The sequence below is a fragment of the Lepidochelys kempii genome, chromosome 3 (assembly GCF_965140285.1).
Source record: "Lepidochelys kempii isolate rLepKem1 chromosome 3, rLepKem1.hap1, whole genome shotgun sequence".
Lineage (NCBI taxonomy): Eukaryota > Metazoa > Chordata > Testudines > Cheloniidae > Lepidochelys > Lepidochelys kempii.
This window is the reverse complement of record NC_136382.1, coordinates 45,876,359-45,898,948: the sequence shown is the minus strand read 5'-3', so window position 1 is coordinate 45,898,948 and position 22,590 is coordinate 45,876,359. Positions and strand designations below refer to the sequence as shown.

At 41.4% G+C, this 22,590-nt stretch overlaps 1 protein-coding gene across 8 annotated transcripts in view; it reads right to left on the bottom strand.

Annotated features, from left to right (window-relative positions):
• The window catches only part of MCPH1 (microcephalin 1), a 231,812-nt gene that overhangs the window by 168,628 nt on the left and 40,594 nt on the right, over positions 1-22,590 (bottom strand). For 6 of the 8 annotated variants that reach the window (XM_073336219.1, XM_073336231.1, XM_078852081.1 and 3 more), the window contains 2 exons: positions 18,908-19,017; positions 2,100-2,137 (listed from right to left, as the gene is read on the bottom strand). In XM_073336219.1, the coding sequence (XP_073192320.1) occupies positions 2,100-2,137; positions 18,908-19,017 (148 nt within the window). Of the gene's footprint in view, positions 1-2,099; positions 2,138-16,399; positions 17,182-18,907; positions 19,018-22,590 lie in introns of those variants that run through there. The other 2 variants (XR_012157943.2, XM_073336230.2) reach the window with 2 other exon arrangements.

Here is a 22,590-nt window from a genome sequence, read left to right as displayed (position 1 = left end):
AGGAAAACAATGTCAAGACACCACTCATCTCACACCCTATATTTACTTAAATTCCACTGACCCATTTCTGTAGCCCTGGCTCCTACTCAGACAGAACAGGTTCTTGGCCAATGGTTTCTCTCTCTCTCTCTAGAGGGATGCATTTCCTTCTCTTTCCAGAGGTAGTCTGCCCCACCCATATACTGGGGAACACAACCTATAATGTGCTCTCTATACTCTGAATGCAGTCAGCTCAAAGTAGAAAGCAGACTTTTGAGGGACAAAGTTGGTTACCATTAGCCATATAACATACCATAACATAAACTAAGTGAGCGCAATAATACTCAAATATTAAGCAGATTTAGTAATATATATAAAAGGAGGATCCGTGCAAGAAGATTACATTTAATGTGAGAAAGGATGGTTTTGCAATATGGCCACGAGACCTGCGTTATTTTTCCAGCTCTGCCAAGACTTTTTCTGTGTTTTTGGACAAATCACAACCTCCCTGTGCTTCATTTGTCTCATCTGTAACACGGTGATCATATTTACCAACCTTATAGGGGATGTCACGTTGTGCAATTAAATATAAGGCTTGTGAAGTGCACTGATGATCTAAAATGGATGGGTGTTATGTGTCGAGTTTCATGAAGCATTAAGAAGATAAAACTAAAAATATATTTTAAGTTTTTCTGCTTCCTGAACTATTATTTTATAATGAAAGTGGAAAAATTGACAGAAACACGGTTAGAAGCTATCTTTAAAGAAATGCTTTAGAAAAGTGCATTTTTAAAGTATTCATCTTTATATAACCATCATGGATTATCAAATGTTTTCAAACCTGAAACAGACATGCGGGTGGTACAAATAACTCTTCTTTTTTTCCTAAAGGAATTTAGCATAAGATATAGGACTTTGTTTTTGTCGGATGATCTTTATTTTGTAGGAGTTTAAGGAGAATAAAAAGAGTATGCCAGAAAAATACTAACTCTTCCACAAATATGCAGTGGCATCTGGCTTTTAATGCTTTATCATAGAATATCAGGGTTGGAAGGGACCTCAGGAGGTCATCTAGTCCAACCCCCTGCTTAAAGCAGGACCAATCCCCAACTAAATCATCCCAGCCAGAGCTCTGTCAAGCCTGACCTTAAAAACCTCTAAGGAAGGAGATTCTACCACCTCCCTAGGTAACGTATTCCAGTGTTTCACCACCCTCCTAGTGAAAAAGTTTTTCCTAATATCCAACCTTTGTAACCAAGTGTCTAAAAAACCCTAAAAGAAATACTACTTTAGCAGCTATTTATGTAAAATAAAACATTTAAATTGATGTTTCAGGCAGTTATGATGTTCTTTACAAAAACAATTCAAATATATAATGACAAAACCAAAGACACAGGTAAATAGTCCATGCTATTTACTGTATAATCCTCCATTTCCTTCCCAAAACTCCCAATTTATTTCAAATTGAAGTTTTCACTGTAGTTTTATTACCGTTAAGTGCTGAGTAGCACAAGTATAACATGTGCTCTAGTTCAGTGGCTCGCAACCTTTCCAGAGTATTGTACCCCGTTCAGGAGTCTGATTTGCCTATTGTACCCCAAGTTTCACCTCACTTAAAAATTACTTGCTTACAAAATCACACCTAAAAATACAAAAGCGTCACAACACACTACTGAAAAATTGCTTATTTTCTCATTTTTACCATATAATTCTAATATATATCAACTGGAATATAAATACTGTACTTACATTTGAGTGTATAGTATATTATATAGAACAGCATAAACAAGCCACTGTCTGTGTGACACTTTAGTTTGTACTGGCCTCGCTAGTACTTTTTATGTTGCCTGCTGTAAAACTAGGCAAATATACAGATGAGCTGATGTACCCCTTGGAAGACCTCTGCGTACCCCAAGAGTACGCGTATCCCAGGTTGAGAACCCATGCTCTAGTCTACAGATTAACACCATGTATTTAAGCATATGCATGCCAGTCAACAGAAGGAAATATATTTCATGGATAACCTACAAATAAATTTAATACAGTATGTGAAAGCCAAGGCTGAAAACAAGTTCAAAATTTACACAGAATAGAAAATCACAAAAATATCTAGTACTTACTCAGAGGACATGCTTGTCATGACTAATGTTCTTGTTGGCTAGAGATTTTGAAAAGGAAGAACAAGAAAACAGTCAAAAATATGAAAAAAACTTTTTCCCACAGAAACTAAGTTGTAAGAGATTCCACTAAAGACACAAAGTAAATCAGGATTAAGACACTAGTTCGCAGGCCTGCTGCATGTTGCTGGAAATAAGAGCTCTGAACAGATTACATGTCACATGATTCCAAGGACAGTGATGTTCAGGCATATCACAAGTGATGCACTTCGGCATCAGGGAAGGCAACCGCTAAAAACTGCACAAAAACTTTCTGCCATCTGCCCTTCTCTGAAGCATAAACAAATGCTCCAATGGGCCCATCCAAATATGTTAACAATCACTTATATGGACAAAAAATTATTTCTTGGGGGAAAACGTAGAATCTATTATAAAAGGAGGGACAGATCCTTGGAACCCCCTTGTGACAACCATTTGTTAAGATACAAGAGTAAAACCACCAATGTGGTGCCTGGGCAAGAGACGGTGCAAACAAGATGGTTCTGTAATACTAGTTTCAGCTGGTGATAATGATTAATACTTCAAATTGGTTTATAAAAACTTCAGTCCAATGCCATTGTACAGCTACCATACTTTGAGTTATACCTTCAAGCTGGTAACCAATCATTAGAAGAAAATTAGGTATATTACCAAGATACAGAATATATTCATTCTCTTAGCAAGTCTATGCTTTTATTTAACATAGAAAATTGTGGCAAAGTACTTATTCATCTTTCTGAAGCATATAGCATCAACCTGTCTACCCAAGAAACAGATATACCTAAAATAAGTTTTCCAAAAACTGAAGGCAAGCAGATCTGCTTAGTACTATATTACATATACTACCCACAGTAACAAAACAGTTTGTAAGGTCTGTTTGAAAATATTTGTCTGATTCATATTGTTTTAAATAAATCTGTGTTCTAGAATTTTTCCTGCAAATCTATTGATCCACAGGAGACCAACAGTGTCTCCTCTAATATTTCCCCATGCCATTCCACAACCCCAAGTTTGCTGACCCCTCCCCACAACTACTTTCCTTTGAATCATGTACATAGTTGAGAATGCTTAAGATACTGTAAATCAGCTTAAGGCTTGTAGCACAGGCTCAAGAGGTGACTGAAAGCCTCGCTGCATCTTACTTATTAATGAATCACAATTAGAGAAAGAACAGACCCACAGTATAAATTCCCCTACCAGTGCAGAATAGTTCTCCATTGTATAGTTAAGTAATTCATCCACTATAAGAAGAGGAGAGTTCCTTGGAATTATTTTACTAGACTAATGGCTTTTACTTTGCAGCAAGAATGCATTTTCATTCTTTGATGTGAATGGGCTTTAAATAAACAATTTGGCTTCAGATTATACAGTGAGTTATAACTATCAATGTTGTAAATACATTCACATTTTTCCTTTTGCTTAAATGCTTTGTTCCTATCCTGCGTTAATTAAATATATTATTTTTAAAAGAAATGCGACAAGGACACAGAAAAGCCATTAAAAGACAGTTTTCAGAGTTTGAAATAGACAATAAAAACTTAAAGGAAATTCCAAAGAAGAGAGACTAACCACAGTTCAGCTTTTGAGAAATAAATACACTAACACAGAAATAGAATTTTTAGAAATGTATATATCGGTACATTCAATTTGCCAATAACTGAAGGGGCGATCACTAGCAGCCAGCATGGATTTACCAAGAACAAATCACGCCAAACCAGCTTGATTTCCTTCTTTGACAATGTAATTGTTTTGGTAGATAGGAGGAATGTGGTGGACATAATATATTTGGACTTCAGCAATGCTTTTGATACAGTCCTACATGACATTCTGATAAACAAGCTGGAGAAACATGGGCTTGATGGAACTACCATTGAATGGCCACATAATTTGTTACACAACCTCAAACAAAGAGTCACTGTTCATGGAACGATTACTCCTGGGGGAATTCTGCACCACTGACAGGGATGCAAAGGGAAGTTGCAAGAGCAGTCACGCACCACACCCTAGCAGCGCAGTTACACCATTTCAGGCAGCTGGCAGAGAGGTGGCTCCTACCCTGAGCTGGGATTGGCTCAGCTGGAGGCAGGAGAGGATGGGACTTCCTCTTCCCCTGCAAAGAGTGGCTGGGGCTGTATCAGACCCACCTCCAGAAACCTCCTCCAGCTGCAGGAAGCTCAGCATCTCCCCTGCTTCCTGCCCCCATCGCTCCTCAGCTGTGGGGAGAGGGGTCACTGTGCGGGGAGCTGCTCCCGCATCCACCCGAGCCCCGTGCATCTGGACCTCCCATACCCAGATGGGCTCACCCCATACACACAGAACTCTCCTAGCCCTCCATACCTGAACCTCACCCCACTGAACCTCAACCCTGCATCTGGAGCCCCCCTTCACTCAGACTTCCTGCCTTCAGACCCCAACCCCTGTACCCAGACCACCCCCCACTGAGCTCCCTGCACTCAAACCCCCACCCTGATGAGCCCCAGCCCCCTACACCACCCTGTGCCCCCACATGCAGACCCCCAGCCAGACCCCCAAATAGATGCACCCAGACCACCATTCCAACAAGCCCCACTCCCCCAGCACCCAGACCCCTCCGCGGAAGCCCGAACCACTTTCACCTGCAAGCCCCTGCAGAGTCCCATTGCCCCTGCACATGGAACCCCCGCAACGAGCCTCTGTGCATCCAGATCCCCCCCACTGAACTGCCTACACCCAAACTGTCCCACACAGAATCCTCTCGCCCTGCACTTGGATCCCACCACACTGAGCCCCTTCCACACTTGGATCCTGCCTGGTTGAGTCTGCCTGCCCCACACCTGGTGTAGAGGGGCAGGGCCTCAGGGTGTTTCTGGGACAGGCCTAGGCCTTGTGCTGTGTCAGGGTCGGGTGCAGCCTCACACTGAGTCTGTGTCCCCAGGGTGGGGTTGCCGCAGGGTAATCTCCCACCTTCCTACAGCCAGTGGCCTGTGCTCCCCACTGCCATGCTGGAGCCTCTGCATTTATTTATTGACAAATAAAACTTGCAGAATTTTTAATTTTTTGGCACAGAATGCCCTTAGGAGTAAATGATGGCAATTTGGAAGGAGGTCTCAAGTGGGGTTCCACAGGGATCAGTTCTGGATCTGGTGTTATTTAACATTTTTATTAATTATCTGGATGTAGGAATAGAGAGCATACTGATCAAATCTGCAGATGAGACAAAACTGGAGAGGGAGGCGCTGCAAACACTTTGGAGGATAGAGCTAAAATTCAGAGGGATCTTGATAAATTGGAGAACTGGGCTACAGATGACAAAATGAAATTCAACAAAGACAAATGTAAGGTGTTACACTTAGGGAAGAAAAACCAAATGCACAAATACAGAATGGGGGATAACTGCTGAGAAGGATCTGGGAGTTGTAGAGGATCACAACCTCAGCATGAGTCAACAACACGATGCTGATGCAAAACAAAATTTAAAAAAAAATGCAATTTTGGGTTGCATTAACAGAGGCATAGCATACAAGTCACGGGAGGGGATAGTGTCGCTCTACATGATGCTGGTTAGGCTTCAGCTAAGGTACTGTGTCCAATTTCGGTCACCAATTTAGAGAAACTAGAAAAGATCCAGAGGCAAGCAACAAAATTGATAAAAGGGATGGAATGCAAGCCAAATGAGCAAAGGTTGAAGGAACTAGGTATGTTTACTTTGGAAAGAGGAGATTAAGGGAGGACATGATAGTGGTCTTCAAATACTCGAGAGGCTGCCATTAAAAAGATGAAGAAAAGTTGTTCTCTTGCCACAGAGCACAGAACAAGAGGCAATGGGTTCAAACTACAACATAGGAGATTTAGAGTACATAAAAAAAAATTCTAACTGTAAGAAAAGTAAGACAATGAAACACACTGCCTAGGGAAGTCATGGAAGCTCTTTCATTGCAGGTTTTCAAAAAGAGGCTGAATAGCCATCCATCTTGGATGGTTTAGATTCAACAAAACCTGCAACTTGGAAAGAGATTAGACTAGATTGACCCTTGCATCTGACTTTATGCTTCTATGATTCTACACATATACAGAAACAGGACCAAAAAAAATATTTGTGTTGAAAACAGACAAGCGCTAGCCACAGTTATGAAAAATATTTTTGAAAAGATTTATATTTATTATACCTGAGATTTAGGAAACACTGCTGTAAATTACACAGGCATATAATAGTTCAAAAGTAAACAATTATAGAATACAAAAGAAATTAAACAGTCAAGCATAGAGGAATAACAAAGTAAACAAAAAAAAACAGTGTAAAGAGTGAGGTGGTGTGCTGAAATGGTGGTGATAAATATGAGTGATAGCTGAAGATTAGCCAATGTGAAAAGCTATTAACTCAGTCCTGCTGCACCTTAACTAGAAACGTACAATGCATCGTACCAAACACTTAACTTGCTAATGGTAGCACCTGCTGATTATGTCTGTACTTATTGCTATCCTAATGACTGGAAAGAAGATTTTTAATGTTCATATCTAAGATAATTAAATTTCATTTTTTTTTAGCCAAAAGATTTTCCATTTTATTTTTGCCAAATTCACATAAGCTGTTAGTGTCAATAGCTCTTGGAAACTTCATCAGCTTAATACAATTTCCTAAAAAAATAAATCCAGCTTCTGGACTTTTCATTTTCATATTAGGCACTCAAATACATCCCTCCAATAAAGTCCATATCAACCTGGATCCAGGTGATATGGTCCTGTTTACTACCAGCATGGGGCATATTTCCTGTGGGCAATGTCACGGAAGGCATTAGGAGAATATGGTGGATAGCAAAAATACTGGTGCAATCAATAGTTAGATTATATATCTGTAAAACACTAAGAGTCAGATCCACTGTGGCCACTCTACACCCAGGGCAAGGGCTAGAGCCATGTAAAGAAGTCCCAAAAAGCCCCATATCTAGCTATGAAAGGATTGCCCCAGCACAGGCACTGCAAAAGGTAGCCATAGTGGGTGTATTGGGGCAGGGGTTAGGGTAACAGAGGCTTATGGAGGGTAAGGCCCCAGCATGCCACACTGCAGAGATCCCAGGCAGCACTGTGGCACATAGCACAGGGGGGGTGGAGGGTGAGAAAACCTGGATTTGTGCTGGAAATGGCCCACCTGATGATCACTTTAGATAAGCTATTACCAGCAGGACAGTGGGGTGGGAATAGGTATTGTTTCATATTCTCTGTGTATATATAAAGCCTGCTGCAGTTTCCATGATATGCATCTGAGGAAGTGAGCTGTAGCTCACGAAAGCTTATGCTCTAATAAATTGGTTAGTCTCTAAGGTGCCACAAGTACTCCTTTTCTTTTTTCAGAGAGGCTGCTGTAACTTAGGGGCTAAGTTACACTGAGGCCTCTCCAGCCCCCAGAAGCCATGGTCTGGGAGACCACAAAGATGGCTTTAAAAGACTACAGTTTCCCATCCAATTCCCTCCGCCTGGGTGGCAAATCTCATCCTATGTACTTATATTACTGTGGGTTGCCTCAGCACGAACTCAATACTTTGGAATATACTAGTATTAACAGTCAGGTTCCCAACTTTCCTGAACTTGCATTCAAAGATATGTTACCTCAAATCTACCACAAAAGCTGCTTAACTGAAGGTCAATACACAGAGTTCTAGTACAGCCCTCATGCAGCTGCTTCTCAAGCCTATAAACTGAGATATTGGATGCAGCCTACAGAGCACATTCTCAGGGTGTAAAAACTGCTGGGTCCACACAACTGTGGATCCTTCAGCCTGTCCTGACACCACTCCCTTTAAAGACAGCCTTGTGGGGCCATCAGAGAGCCTCTGGAGCACGCAAAATGGATACAGCGACTAGCCTGTGTGAATGCTCCGTCAGTAGCTTCTCTTTTAAAATGTCTACCATGAGGCTTAAGAAACACCAAATTCACCCAGAAGTCCATATGCAAACTACGAACTGGGGTGAATTTCACTCCCAATGAACAGTTATTCCCTCTTCATTCAGAAGTGCACATTTCTGTAAGCTAGGTGTCATCTATTAAGCAGATGTGTCCTATTGCTTCAATAGGACAATCAATGTGTTTTAATATGGCTGGCCAGTAGAAAACTGAGCCAAACTATGTGTTTTAATTTTTAGTTCTACATTTTTTAAATTAATTGCTTTTACTCCCTTTTCCCCCTTTATATACACTATCTACACTATTTGTGTCTGGTTTATTTTACATTGTGCTTTTATCATAAAACATGTTCTGAATTAGCAGTTTCTTTTCTAAATGGTAAAAAAAACCATCTGGGGAGCATCACTGAGTTTCTAATGCACTTTTATACCAGAATTATTGTTAATAAAACACTGGAAAAGGTGGCAGTAGGCAAACCGACCCTTTTTATTTATCATTCATCTGTGATGCCTAAAGACCTTCACATTTGTATTCTAAAACAGAACACATTTTTCCCAAATGACACAAAGTCTGGAAGGCATGCTGTGTTATAAATTAGACACCTATAGGACCTTTACATGATTTCTGCTTTTTCTTTAAGTCTTTCTCATAAATACAGTTGCATTAAATATTTCATTTTAGAGTCTGCCAACAAGCATATTTTTTTCCAAGTCACATGAAATATAAAACATGTATTTCAATACCTCTCAAAGGAAACAGCATTTATAAATCCTGCCAATACTTAAAAACAATGTGATATTTCCTGTATGTTAACTGACCTATTCTGCAGAGAGACACACCCAACCTCCAAATTTGTTCTCTTACTGCTAAACAAAATGCATCCATGATAAAAATTTACTTGGAACAATAATATTTTACATTTGTTCCTGGCTAAGTTCTGGACGTAAGGTCTGAGGAAGTTAGGTGTCTCATCCTCACAGGCCAAGTAGAATTTGTCCAAGCAACATATGCCACCTATTTAATATGCACTACTTTGTCCAAATATTCCCCTACTGGCTGTACCACTAAACCTGGAGAAAACCATAACAGAGAGTGGAATTATTTCAGTGACAAAGGAAATAGGACCACAAGTGCTTTTCATCTACTCAACCAGATGAGAAAGCCAGGTAAAAACTGAACTTTCCATATTTGGTGCTCAGACAGGTTACTCAGATATTCATCCTGCCAAGGGTTTGGCCGGGGAATCATTCCTAGTGGTGATCACACACTAGATAACTAGTTTGGATTTGTCAAGTCCAGTTAAAAGCAAAACAGAGTGAAAGAACAATATTCCATTTGTTTAGGGATGCCCTACTCCATCTCTTCTAGGTCATGTGCTTGCCTTACCAGCTCCCAGGCCTCTGCCAGTGGCTCAGAACTAAGGGACATACTTTCAGTGTTCACTGTTGCATTTTAGAAATCAGGTACTTCAATAACCAGGTCCATAACACAGAACCATGTGGATTGCAATGAAACGGGCAAGAATCAGGTCAATTTCACTCTGTGTAGCTTAGGAAAACTATGATCAGGGTCCCATATTTCAGAGCACAAGGACATCAAAATCCAGGGCATTTATTGCATCACCATGAAACACCTTTCATTCCCAATCCCTCACCTTCCCACACATAAATGCATGACTGTCTCACAATTGATAACACCCACTGACAACATTCATCAGTTATTCACAGTGGTTTTTAAAGTTAAGGAATTGTTGTTGCTATACTCTCCAGACAACCCTGCTCTACTTGCTGGACCTCTAAAATTGCCCAGCTTGCCAGCCTACATTTCTGGGTTTTCTGTCCCCTGCCTACAAACTGAATACCAGACTTAGATTCTTGGCTCTTCTTCCTAGCTCCATGCAGCAGTTAAAGGTATATGCACTGTAATTTAATTAACTCCTCATGGGACACTAGAGATCAGTGGAAGTGACAGACAGGTGCTGACAAGACAGGGAGACAAAACTAAATGTCATGTGTTGGCTGCAACAAAATGGCAAATTTCACTGCAAAAATATTGATTCTGTTGCACTTTGGAAGAATGAAATTCCATGGCCACAGAACAGCAAAGTCCAAGGGGCCTCCCTGTGATTGAGGGAGTGCCAAAGAGCTATTATTTCAGACTGTCTTCACACTGTGGGTGGCATCACTGCAATAGTTTACAGTCTGCTCAGATTTTCCGTGTTCCCTTTGCAACAACGACGACTAAAAACAACTGTTCTTTTAAAATGAAAACAAATCCCGGAGCACAATTCTACAGCAAGGGGAGAATTCCATGGCAAGTTCTGCAGTTTCAGAATACACAATTGCCTGGCTATGATTAACAGCAAATACAGGCACTGGAGTTATTCCCTTAGACAGCCAACCCACAAACAAAGAAGGGTGAGAGCAGAGTAGCATCCCTCCCTCCTAGAAAGATGGAAAGGTAGACCAGCACCATAAAATTCCCATCACAGTACCTAGGAGACTCGAGTAGCGACAGAGGCTCCACACCCTCATAAAAGCCAGGGAAATTTGGAGTGGGAAGGAGAAAATCTTCTCTCCTTTCCAACAGCCAGATACTTTTACAAAGGCAGGGAGAATGGCTTCAAATTAAAGACATGAGATGAACAAGAAAGAGGAAACCCCCTGCAGACCCTAGAGTCAGCATTCTGGTAGGAATCCCAATATCCCACCTTCAACACCCCCGCCGTCCCCCCAGTATACTGGGCTAGATGGACCTTTGGTCTGACCTAGTATGGCTGTTCTTATGTAAGAAGAGTTAGACAGGGAGAGATTAAATTGTTTAAGTCAGAAAAGAAGTTCAGGAAAGGGAGATTTTAGAGGCAGAAGAAAGAAGACAACAGAGAATGCCAAAGATAACAGGCGAAGGGAGAGAGTAGAAAACAAGAAACACACAAAGATGACAATTTGGAAAAATATACACCATGGACTACTATTGGAAAAAAGGAGAAAAAGAGGATGAAATAAAAAAAGAGAAAGTTTGGAAAAGAGACACAGTAGAGGTCAAACATTTTTAAAACTGCTCTGAATCTAATTTTAATCCTGTAAAAATACCAAATACTGACTAATGTATGCTCATCTCTCCAAATGATCTGGAGGCAGATCTTGCACACTTTACTTTTTATTAAAACATTGAGCAATGTGAAAAAAGTTTTTTCAAAGTTAATTCGGAGCAGTTGTGACATTGCAATCCATAATGTTTTATGGAAATATGCTTATGAGTGTGAATATAATTTAACTGGAATATGCTTTATGCAAAAGGTCTCTTGTAAGGTATCATTACAAAGCTTATGATCTACTGAGTGTGTTTATCCTATTTGCTTGCATGTATTATATCTATGTCTGAAGTTAGGAAAATAAGATATAAACTTGTATTACTGATGTAAATCCATTAAGTGGAAGTCATGAAGGGTGCTTCAGAATCAATGACCTGTAAATGACCTCTGTTTACTTGCAAACCTTCCTGGGTAGTGTGAGCCAGCCTTGGAAGAATGGGAGCTGGAGTCTCACAGGACATGTGAACATGTCACCTGATGCTGGAATCCATCTTAAACCTGGTGCTTTTCCATTTAGAAGGAGGGGTGAGGACCCAGGGAGACTAAAGATTCCCCCCTTGTGCCAAAGCTATAAAAGGGGGTGGAACAGAACAAAGGGGGCTGCAGTCATGAGAAATCCCCTAGTTACCATTGAGCTGGAACTAACAAGGACTGTACCAGGGAAAGGATTGGGTCCAGACTAGGAAGGAGTCTAGTCTGTGAAAGAAGCTTATTGGAACATCTCTGAGGGCGAGATTTACCTGTATTCAGTTTCTTAATGTATTAGGCTTAGACTTGCGTGTTTTTGCTTTATTTTCCTTGGTGACTGACTTTGTTCTGTCTGTTATTACATGAAACCACTTAAATCCTACTTTTTATACTTAATAAAATTACTTTTGTTTATTAATTAACCCAGAATAAGTGATTAATACCTGGGGGAGCAAACAGCTGTGCATATCTCTCTAACAAGGTTATAGAGGGCGGACAATTTATGAGTTTACCCTGTATAAGCTTTATACAGAGTAAAATGGATTTATTTGGGGTTTGGATCCCATTGGGAACTGGGTGTCTGGGTGCTGGAGATAGCGTGTCTGGCTCAACAGGGCAGGGTTCTGGAGTCCCAAGCAGGCAGGGAAAATGAGCTCAGAGGCTATTCCAGCACGTCAGGTGACAGTCCCAAGGGGGTCTCTGTGACCAAACCTGTCACAGAAGTTTTATCTCCTACAGCAACAATTTCAATTAAAAAGTTAGCACAACTATGACTGGACACATACAGAAAAAAACCACCTGCATCCATTACTCTAATTGTAAATGTAGGAGGTTTAGTTTCCTGGTCCCTTGACAGATGAATCTGCTTGCCTCCCCAACTGGCTTGTTGTTTAACTTGATAGTTTGTTGGTTTTCAGTTAATACACCACCACCACTATAGGAATTTGCTTTTTAAATATAAAAAATAAAATTTAAAAGCTGACATAAGTGCCAATGAAGTTACTTAAAGCCACAGTTTGTGCGTGTCAACAGTTTCAGCTTTAAAAGTCAGTTTCTGTCTTTGTTGGCGTTTGCACCCCCATGAATATTAATATTTCTTCACCCATCCCCAACGATGGCAGCACACCTTGTGTTAAAAAGCTATCAGTCAAATGTTGCAGTTTGCACTGAGGCAAAACTGCCACTGATTTCAAAGCTAATGAATCTGCAGCTTCAAGCACGTTTTATGTTTTCTGTAATGAAGAAAGGCACAACTATTTAAATAAGTCTAATATACAAAAGAGGTAAAATAAATCTTAACAGATTCTCTTCAACCTACAGTATGCATCCATAAAGAAGTGGTTAATTTAAACGTATAAAGACAAACATACAAACTAATTCACTTAATAAAAGAGTTATATTACTAATACAAAAAATTATGTCAATTGCTAATGAAATGGAAAAAGGAAATCTGTTGTTCAGAGAGATTTACAACGATCTTCAAGAGCTGTATGGATATAATTTAAAATGCAGTTCCGTAAACTAGACTGTTTCCGACATACAGAATTATGCCAGATATCAGTTAGCTTGCAAAAGTCATTTTCCAAAAGTTAAATATCCCAAATGGGAGGATCTCATCAGCAGTGGCTTTTCCTCTTGGTGATTTTCATGCCAAAAGGGGAACAGATTCAGTTTTATACTGACTCATCAACAAGGCAGCTGCAGCCCACTGAATTGCTTTGGTTTTCTGGCATGATAATGACAACCTCAAAATAACAATTAGGTACCCAACAACAGTAACTAAACTTTCAGTTGTTTGCCATAGAAGCTATATTTTACCTTTGTGCAAGCCTCCACTGATTGATTATCAGTGTGAGTTCTACTGTAAATTAAGGATACTAATGTAGCCTGTAAGTTTATATTTATGGTCCAGGAGACAAAGTAAGGAATTTGCCCCCTCTGTAAAAGGTGTAAGACACCCTGGGATAGATGGTAAAAAAGCAAACAAGTGTATTAATATCTGAAAGTGGTAAACAGCGGTAAGACGATTGTATACAGGAAATTTGCTGGGAATGGGATACTCTAAAGACCAGTGATTCTCAACCAGGGCTCCGGGGCCCCGTAGGGGGCCACAAGCAGGTTTGAGGGAGGCCATCAAGCAGGGCCAGCATTAAACTCCCTGGGGCCCAGGCAGAAAGCTGAAAGCCCACCGCACGGGGCTGAAGTCCAGGGCCCGGAGGCCCACCACCCAGGGCTGCAGCCAAAGCCTGAGCAATGTAGTTTAGCAGGGGCGCCTCTGGCACACACAGCCCCAAGCAACTGCCCTGCTTGCTACCCTTTAACGCTGGCCTTGGCTTTTATATGCAGAAAACCAGTTACTGTGGCACAGGTGGGCCGGGGAGTTTTTATAGCATGTTGGAGAGTGGGGGGGTGGACTCAAAAAGAAAAAGGTTGAGAGCCCCTGCTATATACTATACCTATAGTATTTCTGAAATTTATAGATTCACAGATAAGGCCAGAAGGATCCACTGAGATCATCTAGTCCCGCGGTTCTCAACCCATGGCCCAATTAACACACAGCTACGGCCCAACTGTGTGCTAAAGACCGCCGGGCTGCACGGTGGGGACTGGGTTCCTGGCTGCCCTGCACAGCGGGGTCCAGGCTGCCCAGCCCGGTGGGGGTCTGGGATTGGGACTGCTGGCTAAGCCGGCCCCACAGAGTCCAGGGCCCCACCCAGCCCTACAGGATCTGGGATTGGGGCTACTCTTGTGCGTTTAGCCATGCAGCAGCCAAGCCATCAGGTGCAGCACTGCCAAGTTCGGGTGCAAAGGAGTGCTGTGGTTCCGAAACAGTAGATCCATCCAGAGTGGCAGTCGCAGTGGGGTGGCCACAGAGAGGTCCAGCAGCATGCCGAACCAGCATTGATGAGGCCAAACCGGGGTTATTAGGACAACCTTCGCCTTGTCCTGTTTGACCTTCACAAGGAACTTATGGATTAATGGCACCCTTGGGAAGGCGTACATTAGAGCCCACAACTATGGGAGCAAAAAGGCGTCTGATAGGAAGCCCCATCAATCCCCCAAATCAAGAAGAATATGTAGCACTTTCTGTTCTGCCAAGAAGTGAACAAGTCCATCCAGGGAGTCCCCCACCTTCGGAAGATCACGCTGACCACCTCCGGTTGGAGAGATCACTCGTGGCAAAATGAGAAAGTCGTGCTGTGGCAATCTGCCACCATGTTCCTGGCTCCGGGGAAGCGTGCAGCCATGAGATGAATGGCATGCTGCATACAGAAATCTCAGACAGAGAGCTTCTTGACGAAGAGCTGACGACCGGACTCTGCCTTACCTGCTAATGTAAAACATTCTGGCCTTGTCCATCAGGACCTGCACCACCTTGCCCTTCAGGTAAGGCAGAAAAGCCTGGCAGGCCAAACGATTGTCTTGGGACCAACAGCCTTGAGTGCTGAGATTGCTCTGGTGGGCCCCCCAGCCAAGGTCCAAGGCACTGGAAACCACAATCAGCGACAGGGCCACAAAGGGTGATGGGGCTGAGTTCCTGGCTTCAATCTTCGGGTCTGTCCCAGGAAATGCAGTCCTCCATCCAGGATCTTCCCTTTGATGGGAGTGGGCTCTTCTTGGAGCAAATGGCTGCGAGGCTGCATGGACTCAAGGACACTCAAGCTACCCTCCACTCACTAGGTTTGCATACACTGCAATCAGCGAGGAGACAGTTCAGGCCACCCCCATCTTCTAGGCCTTGGCCTCCCCGGCAGGGCTCCTCTAAGAAAAGAGATGAAGTCATGGCATTCAGCTGTCACCGTTGCCCCCTACTTCCCGTTCACCTGTCCAGCTGAGCTCCTCAAAAGACCAAGGGGATCAGAGCACTAGTTTTGAGGGTGCGCTCAAGGATGGCGCCCAAGCATGCCTCAGGATCCAGCACCCTAGTCATTCCTCAGCCACCTTCCGGTCTGCTTGGTTGCGAGTAACCTCAAACTGCTGGGTGCTTGACATAATATCTCTGGGCAACACCCTGTAATTTTCGGCCTTCCCTCCTTTCCCAGTGTCCTCTTCAGGGACACTTCCCACGAGCAACTCCTCATTCAAGAAGTGGAAAACCACCTATGGCTGGAAGCGGAGGAGGTCCCTCGGGACATGAGGGGAAAAGGGTTCTACTCCTGCTATTTCTTAATTCAGAAATGAAAGGGGGCCAAAGACCCATTTTTGAAATGCTGCCAAATTGGCTGCATCCCAGGCCATCCGGAGGGAGCTCCTCGCCACAGTGGTATCCTCCTCCAAAATGGTGGCAAACCTCTGGCCCAGGTCCTCAGGCAGGGAGTCTTTAAACTTGTTTAGGGAGTCTAACAAAATTAAAGTTGTATCTGCCCAGTGGGGCTTGATGGTTAGACACACTAAATTGAAGGCTGACCATCGAATAAACTTTCCTTCTGAAAAGGTCCAACCTCTTGCCATCTTTATTTTTGGGAGTGGAACTCGCCTGCTCCTTTCATTGGCCACAGAACCAGCGATCTCAGGGGCAGGTAGGTATACAAATATTCAAACCCTTTAGCAGGCACAAAATATTTCTTTTAGGCCCACTTGGAAGTTGGGGGGATAGAGGATGGGGTTTGCCAGAGGCCTTGGCTATCTTTAGAACCCCTTTGTGCACAGGATATGCGATCTGTGAGGGGGTTGATGACGTAAACACATTGAATAGGTTGTCCAATTGCTCCACCATTTCCTCCACCTCCAAGCCCAAATTCAAGGCCATCCTTCACAGCATTGCTTGGTGCTCCTTGAAGTCATCGGGTGAGCTAGCCCGCCCAGGCCCTGCAACTGCCTCATCTGGCAACAATTGTACCATTGGGGAAGAGGCTGGGACTGCCTTCTTTGCAGTGGACACCTGCTGCTCTCCCCCAGTGTCAGAGTCTGCTCCGCTCACCGATCCCGGTACCATGGTTGCTTCTCTGAAGCGGCAAGGGAAGACTGCTGCCAGGATCTGCATGGGGGAGGCATGATTATATTGTTATTTTGACAAATAAAATACGCAGAACTTTGAAATATTGTGTGCAGAATTTTAAGATTTATTGGCATAGAATTTCTCCAGGAGTATAGGGAGTGCAGCAGTCAAGTCTGAAGAACCTGGTGCACCTGTGGCAGCTGGACCGTCTTTAGATGATCAAAGCTTTACTGATGATGGGTCCAGACCAGCACTCAGACTGAATGAGCCAACGCCTATCCTCTTGCTTTCATACCAAGGTGACTGATTGATCTTTCTTTTTACGTGCTTTACCTTCTAATCTGGGAGTTTTCACTGGAGCCAATTCTTTAAGGTCAAAATGTAACGTCCCACCCGACCTGAAGTGGCTTGGGGGTGGGGGGGGAAGCATGTTTCTTATGGACAGTCCTCAAAGAGGATCTGTCCTTATGCCCATGAGAGTGCCCTCTAGTCTCATGGGGAGCTCTAGAAGAGTCTTGGGGCTTAGATGTTGGCACATACTTGGTGGGCGCTGTTGGTCAGTTGAGGCTGATGTATAGGGAGGTCTTCCTGACCCGGATCAGAGAGGGGCCTCATAGCCTTCTCCATCAGGTGCTTTCATAGGTGAAGCTCCCAGGCTTCTCGAGTTCTGGGTGGGAAGGAGCAACAGATACTGCACTTTGCAGAGATCTACATCTCACCTAGACAGTACAGGCATCATTGATGTTCAACACTAATGGAGAAGGAGCAAGGGCTGGAGACACAATTCTTCAATCCCAGTTAATATAATGACAACCTTTTCACTTGTGAGAATGTATTAAAATCAATTATCATTCAAAATACTTCTTATGGGAGTCCTGATTCTAAACAAAACTTTTGAAGGAAAATTAACTATAGATTATATTGTTTCCCAGACTGTTTTTTACAGGTTAAATAATAACTTGAGCAGATCACATTTCAAAATGAGTACCTGTAACTACAATAGCAAGATCAAACACAGCCTTATACAACTGGAATTCTGCAGAACCACTCTTGGGTTCAATTAGACTGGAAGCAATAGCAATTTATGAACTTTTGAAAGAACCTTTGAATTTGTATTGTGATGAGATGGATTCTGCTATACTGCTTGTATATTGCATTATGTAATATGCTTAATACTAAGCAAGCAAAAAAAAAGTTAAGATAAACAAGGTTCCCAAAATAGATAAGAGCAATGAGATAAAATTGGAACTATTGTATACACTTGTGGTAGTAAATAATTTACACAGACTAAAGATGAATGAATCAGTAACAACAAATCTGATACAAAATCTCAATCACTGCTATTGTAAGTAGTCCTAACAAAGATTGAATGGTGATATTTTCTGGGGGTGCAATACAGTGTCATATTTTTGTGGCAAATCATGAGATGGTTCTGACTAAATTCTTCAAAATAGTGGACCAGAAATCTTCAAATATAGCAACAGCTGCGATTTCAGCAAGTCTGTTCTTTCTTTTTAAAGAGAATCTGTATGTGAACAGTTAAAAGAATCAAGTAGCATAAAGTCATAATTTCAACCCAAAGCAACCATTGGTCTATCTAGTCCAGCAAGTTGCTACCAAGAGTGGCATTTAATTTGGAAGCTCTCTAATAATTGCACCTACTTAATATTTCAATGTAGAAGGAAAACAGATCTTTTGATCAGCAGATCTCTGAAATTCTTTAGACAGACATTCATTGAAACACATGAGCTAGCTTTCTATCCTACTTTAGCTGATTTATACTTCATCTCTCTGCATTCTCTCTGGGTGATTTTGTCTGCAAGAAACTTCAGCCATCTTTATCTTCATTCTTCCATTTGGTACATAGTGTGTTAATTTACTTTTACCAGTTATATTTGCTGCTAATCAATTTTACATTTACCAAGAACAAGGTTTTTAAAAAGTGAAAAACTAGAAGGATTAAGTGACAGTAGTTCTATAGTGATGCTTCATCTTCCAAGTTTTACATTCAAGTCCTGCTTGAACCATAAATTGTTTAGTACTATACATCACATAGAAGTGAAACCCACTTTGTTTAAATGGATGCTTCACAATACAACTGCTAAAAATATCACAATTAGTAGTTCTCTAATAAAGAAAAACTTAAGGCATGTTTCCAAGTCATATTCTAATACACTGACAATCACATGATGTAGTTCATACATAGTCAAGCCTCACTAGAGTAGGCCGTCTAGGCCTTCCTATTCAATATTCACCCAAAATATAAACAAAAAAATGACAAAATTCAATAGATCATTTTGCATTGCATACTGAGGACAGTTATCTTTTAAAGATGTTAAAATTATATATTACATATAAAAAATGGTCTTGCCATTGTGTCTACGAAGACTGACCTTTTTGATTCTCCCAGTTTTCTTTGATTCCCCACTGGGCTTACTCTTTTCATTAAAAACTTCACAAGAGCCATCTGTAGCCTCACATACTGAAGTTTTATTTTCAATACCTAAAAACCAAGTGCATTACAAGTTTAGAACCTAGCAGGGAAAGCAAGGTGCAATCTGGTAAAAAAAAATTCTAAAAAAAGGTTTTGGAAAGCTTTTCACCCAAGTACCACCAAATATGATTGAAATCTTTTCAAAATATAATTTGCATATTAACATTTGTCGTGTTTACTTTTCTATTTCACTCGAACTATGACAGTGCATTTACCCTCCTATGTCTCTGGTTTAGCCTCTCAATTTCTAGTCTCATGCACAGTGGTACAATGATACAGTATCTGGATTTTCAAAACACACAAAGGCATTTTTATTTAGAAAAGTATTCAGAATTTCTTTGTATCCACACAAAACCTAAATTTGGGGATTATAAAGCACAGATGTTTGAATTTTGCCTTATATGTCAATGTACATTAGCCTACTTAAAATAAATTGGCGGTCTCAGACCTATTTTCAAATCATACCCCCAAACGCAATTGGCGCCTTGTCATCAGGAAGAGGACTAAATGGGCATGGAGCCTAGCTACTACTCTAAATATGGCCCTCCAGAAGAAGACAGCACATTGATAGGGAGGCTGCCAAAAGGAACCATGCACTGTCATTGCCTGTGCTGTATCTGTTCTGTGATTTAATAACTTTCAGTCTCCAGGGCTGTCAAAACCACTTTTGAGAAGATAATTTGCCTGATTAAGATATTTACTCTTTGATCAATCTTTTCATAAATGCAGGTTTAATTACTGAAGATTTAACTAGGTCATTATTGCCAATTTAATTTTCTAGAGTCTAGTCTAGGCCATTGCACAATTTTTCATTTCAAAATGTTAATGTCTTGTTAAAGAAAGTTTAGTGCCCCAGGTATTCGAAATTCAACTCCCCCAAAATAAGCTGATTTTCTATTTGTTTTAGGGGATAAAATACAAAAGTGTACTAAATCAATATTCATGAATATAACTGCATTTAAAACTTGACCAAGCAAAATGAATCGTACAAATGATTTTTTTTTAAAAAATCTTCATTAGTAAAATCTAAAACTTTCAAATTCTCTATCAAGCATTTTAAAAAATGACTTCTTAAAAGGACAAAAATATGGCAAGTAATTTAAGAACAAAAAAAGTGTCATTTATCCATTATTAGTGTTTAAATTTTTTCAGTTTTAATCTAGTTAAGTGTTCTACCATTTCTTCTATTTAATGTCTGTGCCTTACTATTTTAATTTTATCATCTAAGTTATGAGTAAGTTTCACTTGGTTTTAGAGTGTCACATTCTGGTTCTCATAGAACAGAAAAAAGCTGATAAATTTTAATTCCAGCACTGCAGAGTAATATTTACATAATAAAATTTCTCACTAATTCATGAAGGCATATACCTTAATATTACATTTCAGGTAAAATCCTTTCATATGGAAAAGCTAAAATTGGGATTTAATTTAAATTAAAGTGTCCTTTTAAATGCAGAGTAGCATTACATAGCTTTAGCATTATTGGTTTATTATATATATATTTTATTTGAATTACATTTGTGCCTATGGGCCCCAATCATAGACCAGGATTCAGGCAAGGAACAAGGTCAGCTCCCAGGCTGCTGCACTGGACAGCAGAGCATGGGGAGGAGGTGACCAGCCCTCTGTGAAGAAAGAAGTAGTTCGGGACTATTTAGAAAAGCTGGACGAGCACAAGTCCATGGGGCCGGATGCGCTGCATCTGAGAGTGCTAAAGGAGTTGGCGGATATGATTGCAAAGCCATTGGCCATTATCTTTGAAAACTCATGGCGATCAGGGGAAGTCCCGGACGACTGGAAAAAGGCTAATGTAGTGCCCATCTTTAAAAAAGGGAAGGAGGAGGATCCGGGGAACTACAGGCCACTCAGCCTCACCTCACTCCCTGGAAAAATCATGGAGCAGGTCCTCAAGGAATCAATTCTGAAGCACTTAGAGGAGAGGAATGTGATCAGGAAGAGTCAGCATGGATTCACCAAGGGAAAGTCATGCCTGACTAATCTAACTGCCTTCTATGACAAGATAACTGGCTCTGTGGATGAGGGGAAAGCAGTGGACGTGTTGTTCCTTGACTTTAGCAAAGCTTTTGACACAGTTTCCCACAGTATTCTTGCCAGCAAGTTATAGAAGTATGGGCTGGATGAATGGACGATAAGGTGCATAGAAACCTGGCTAGATTGTCGGGCTCAACGGGTAGTGATCAATGGCTCCATATCTAGTTGGCAGCCGGTATCAAGTGGAGTGCCCCAAAAGTCGGTCCTCGGGCCGGTTTTGTTCAGTATCTTCATTAATGATCTGGAGGATGGTGTGGATTGCACCCTCAGCAAGTTTGCAGATGACACTCCACTGGGAGGAGAGGTAGATACACTGGAGGGTAGGGATAGGATACAGAGGGCCCTAGACAAATAAGAGGACTGGGCCAAAAGAAATCTGATGAGGTTCAACAAGGACAAGTGCAGAGTCCTGCACTTAGGACGGAAGAATCCCATACACCGCTACAGACTAGGGACCGAATGGCTAGGCAGCAGTTCTGCAGAAAAGGACCTTGGGGTTACAGTGGACGAGAAGCTGGATATGAGTCAACAGTGTGCCCTTGTTGCCAACAAGGCCAATGGCATAAGTAGGGGCATTTCCAGCAGATTGAGAGACGTGATCGTTCCCCTGTATTTGACATTGGTGAGGCCTCATCTGGAGTATTGTGTCCAGTTTTGGGCCCCACACTACAAGAAGGATGTGGAAAAATTGGAAAGAGTTCAGCGGAGGGCAACAAAAATGATTAGGGAACTGGAACACATGACTTATGAGGAGAGGCTGAGGGAACTGGGATTGTTTAGTCTGCAGAAGAGAAGAATGAGGGGGGATTTGATAGCTGCTTTCAACTACCTGAAAGGGGGTTCCAAAGAGGATGGATCTAGACCGTTCTCAGTGGTAGCTGATGACAGAACAAGGAGTAATGGTCTCAAGTTGCAGTGGGGGAGGTTTAGGGTAGATATTAGGAAAAACTTTTTCACTAGGAGGGTGGTGAAATACTGGAATGCGTTATCTAGGGAGGTGGTGGAATCTCTTTCCTTAGATATTTTTAAGATCAGGCTTGACAAAGCCCTGGCTGGGATAAGCAGGGGGTTGGACTAGATGACCTCCTGAGGTCCCTTCCAACCCTGATATTCATGATTCTATGTATAGAAAACTATAAAACTAGTGCTGTTGATTAGTTGCACTTAACTCACACGATTAACTCAAAAAAATTAAATCACCATTTAAAAAATTAATCGCGATTAATCGCCCTGTGAAACAATAGAATACCGATTGAAATTTATTAAATATTTGTGGATGTTTTTCTACATTTTCAAATGTATGGATTTCTATTACAACACAAAAAGAAAAGGAGTACTAGTGGCACCTTAGAGACTAATAAATTGGTTAATTTATTAGTCTCTAAGGTGCCACTAGTACTCCTTTTCTTTTTGCAAATACAGACTAACATGTTTGCTACTCTGAAACCTACTACAACACAGAACACAAAGTGTACAGTTCTCACTTATTAATTTTTTATTAAAAATATTTGGACTGTAAAATGATAAACA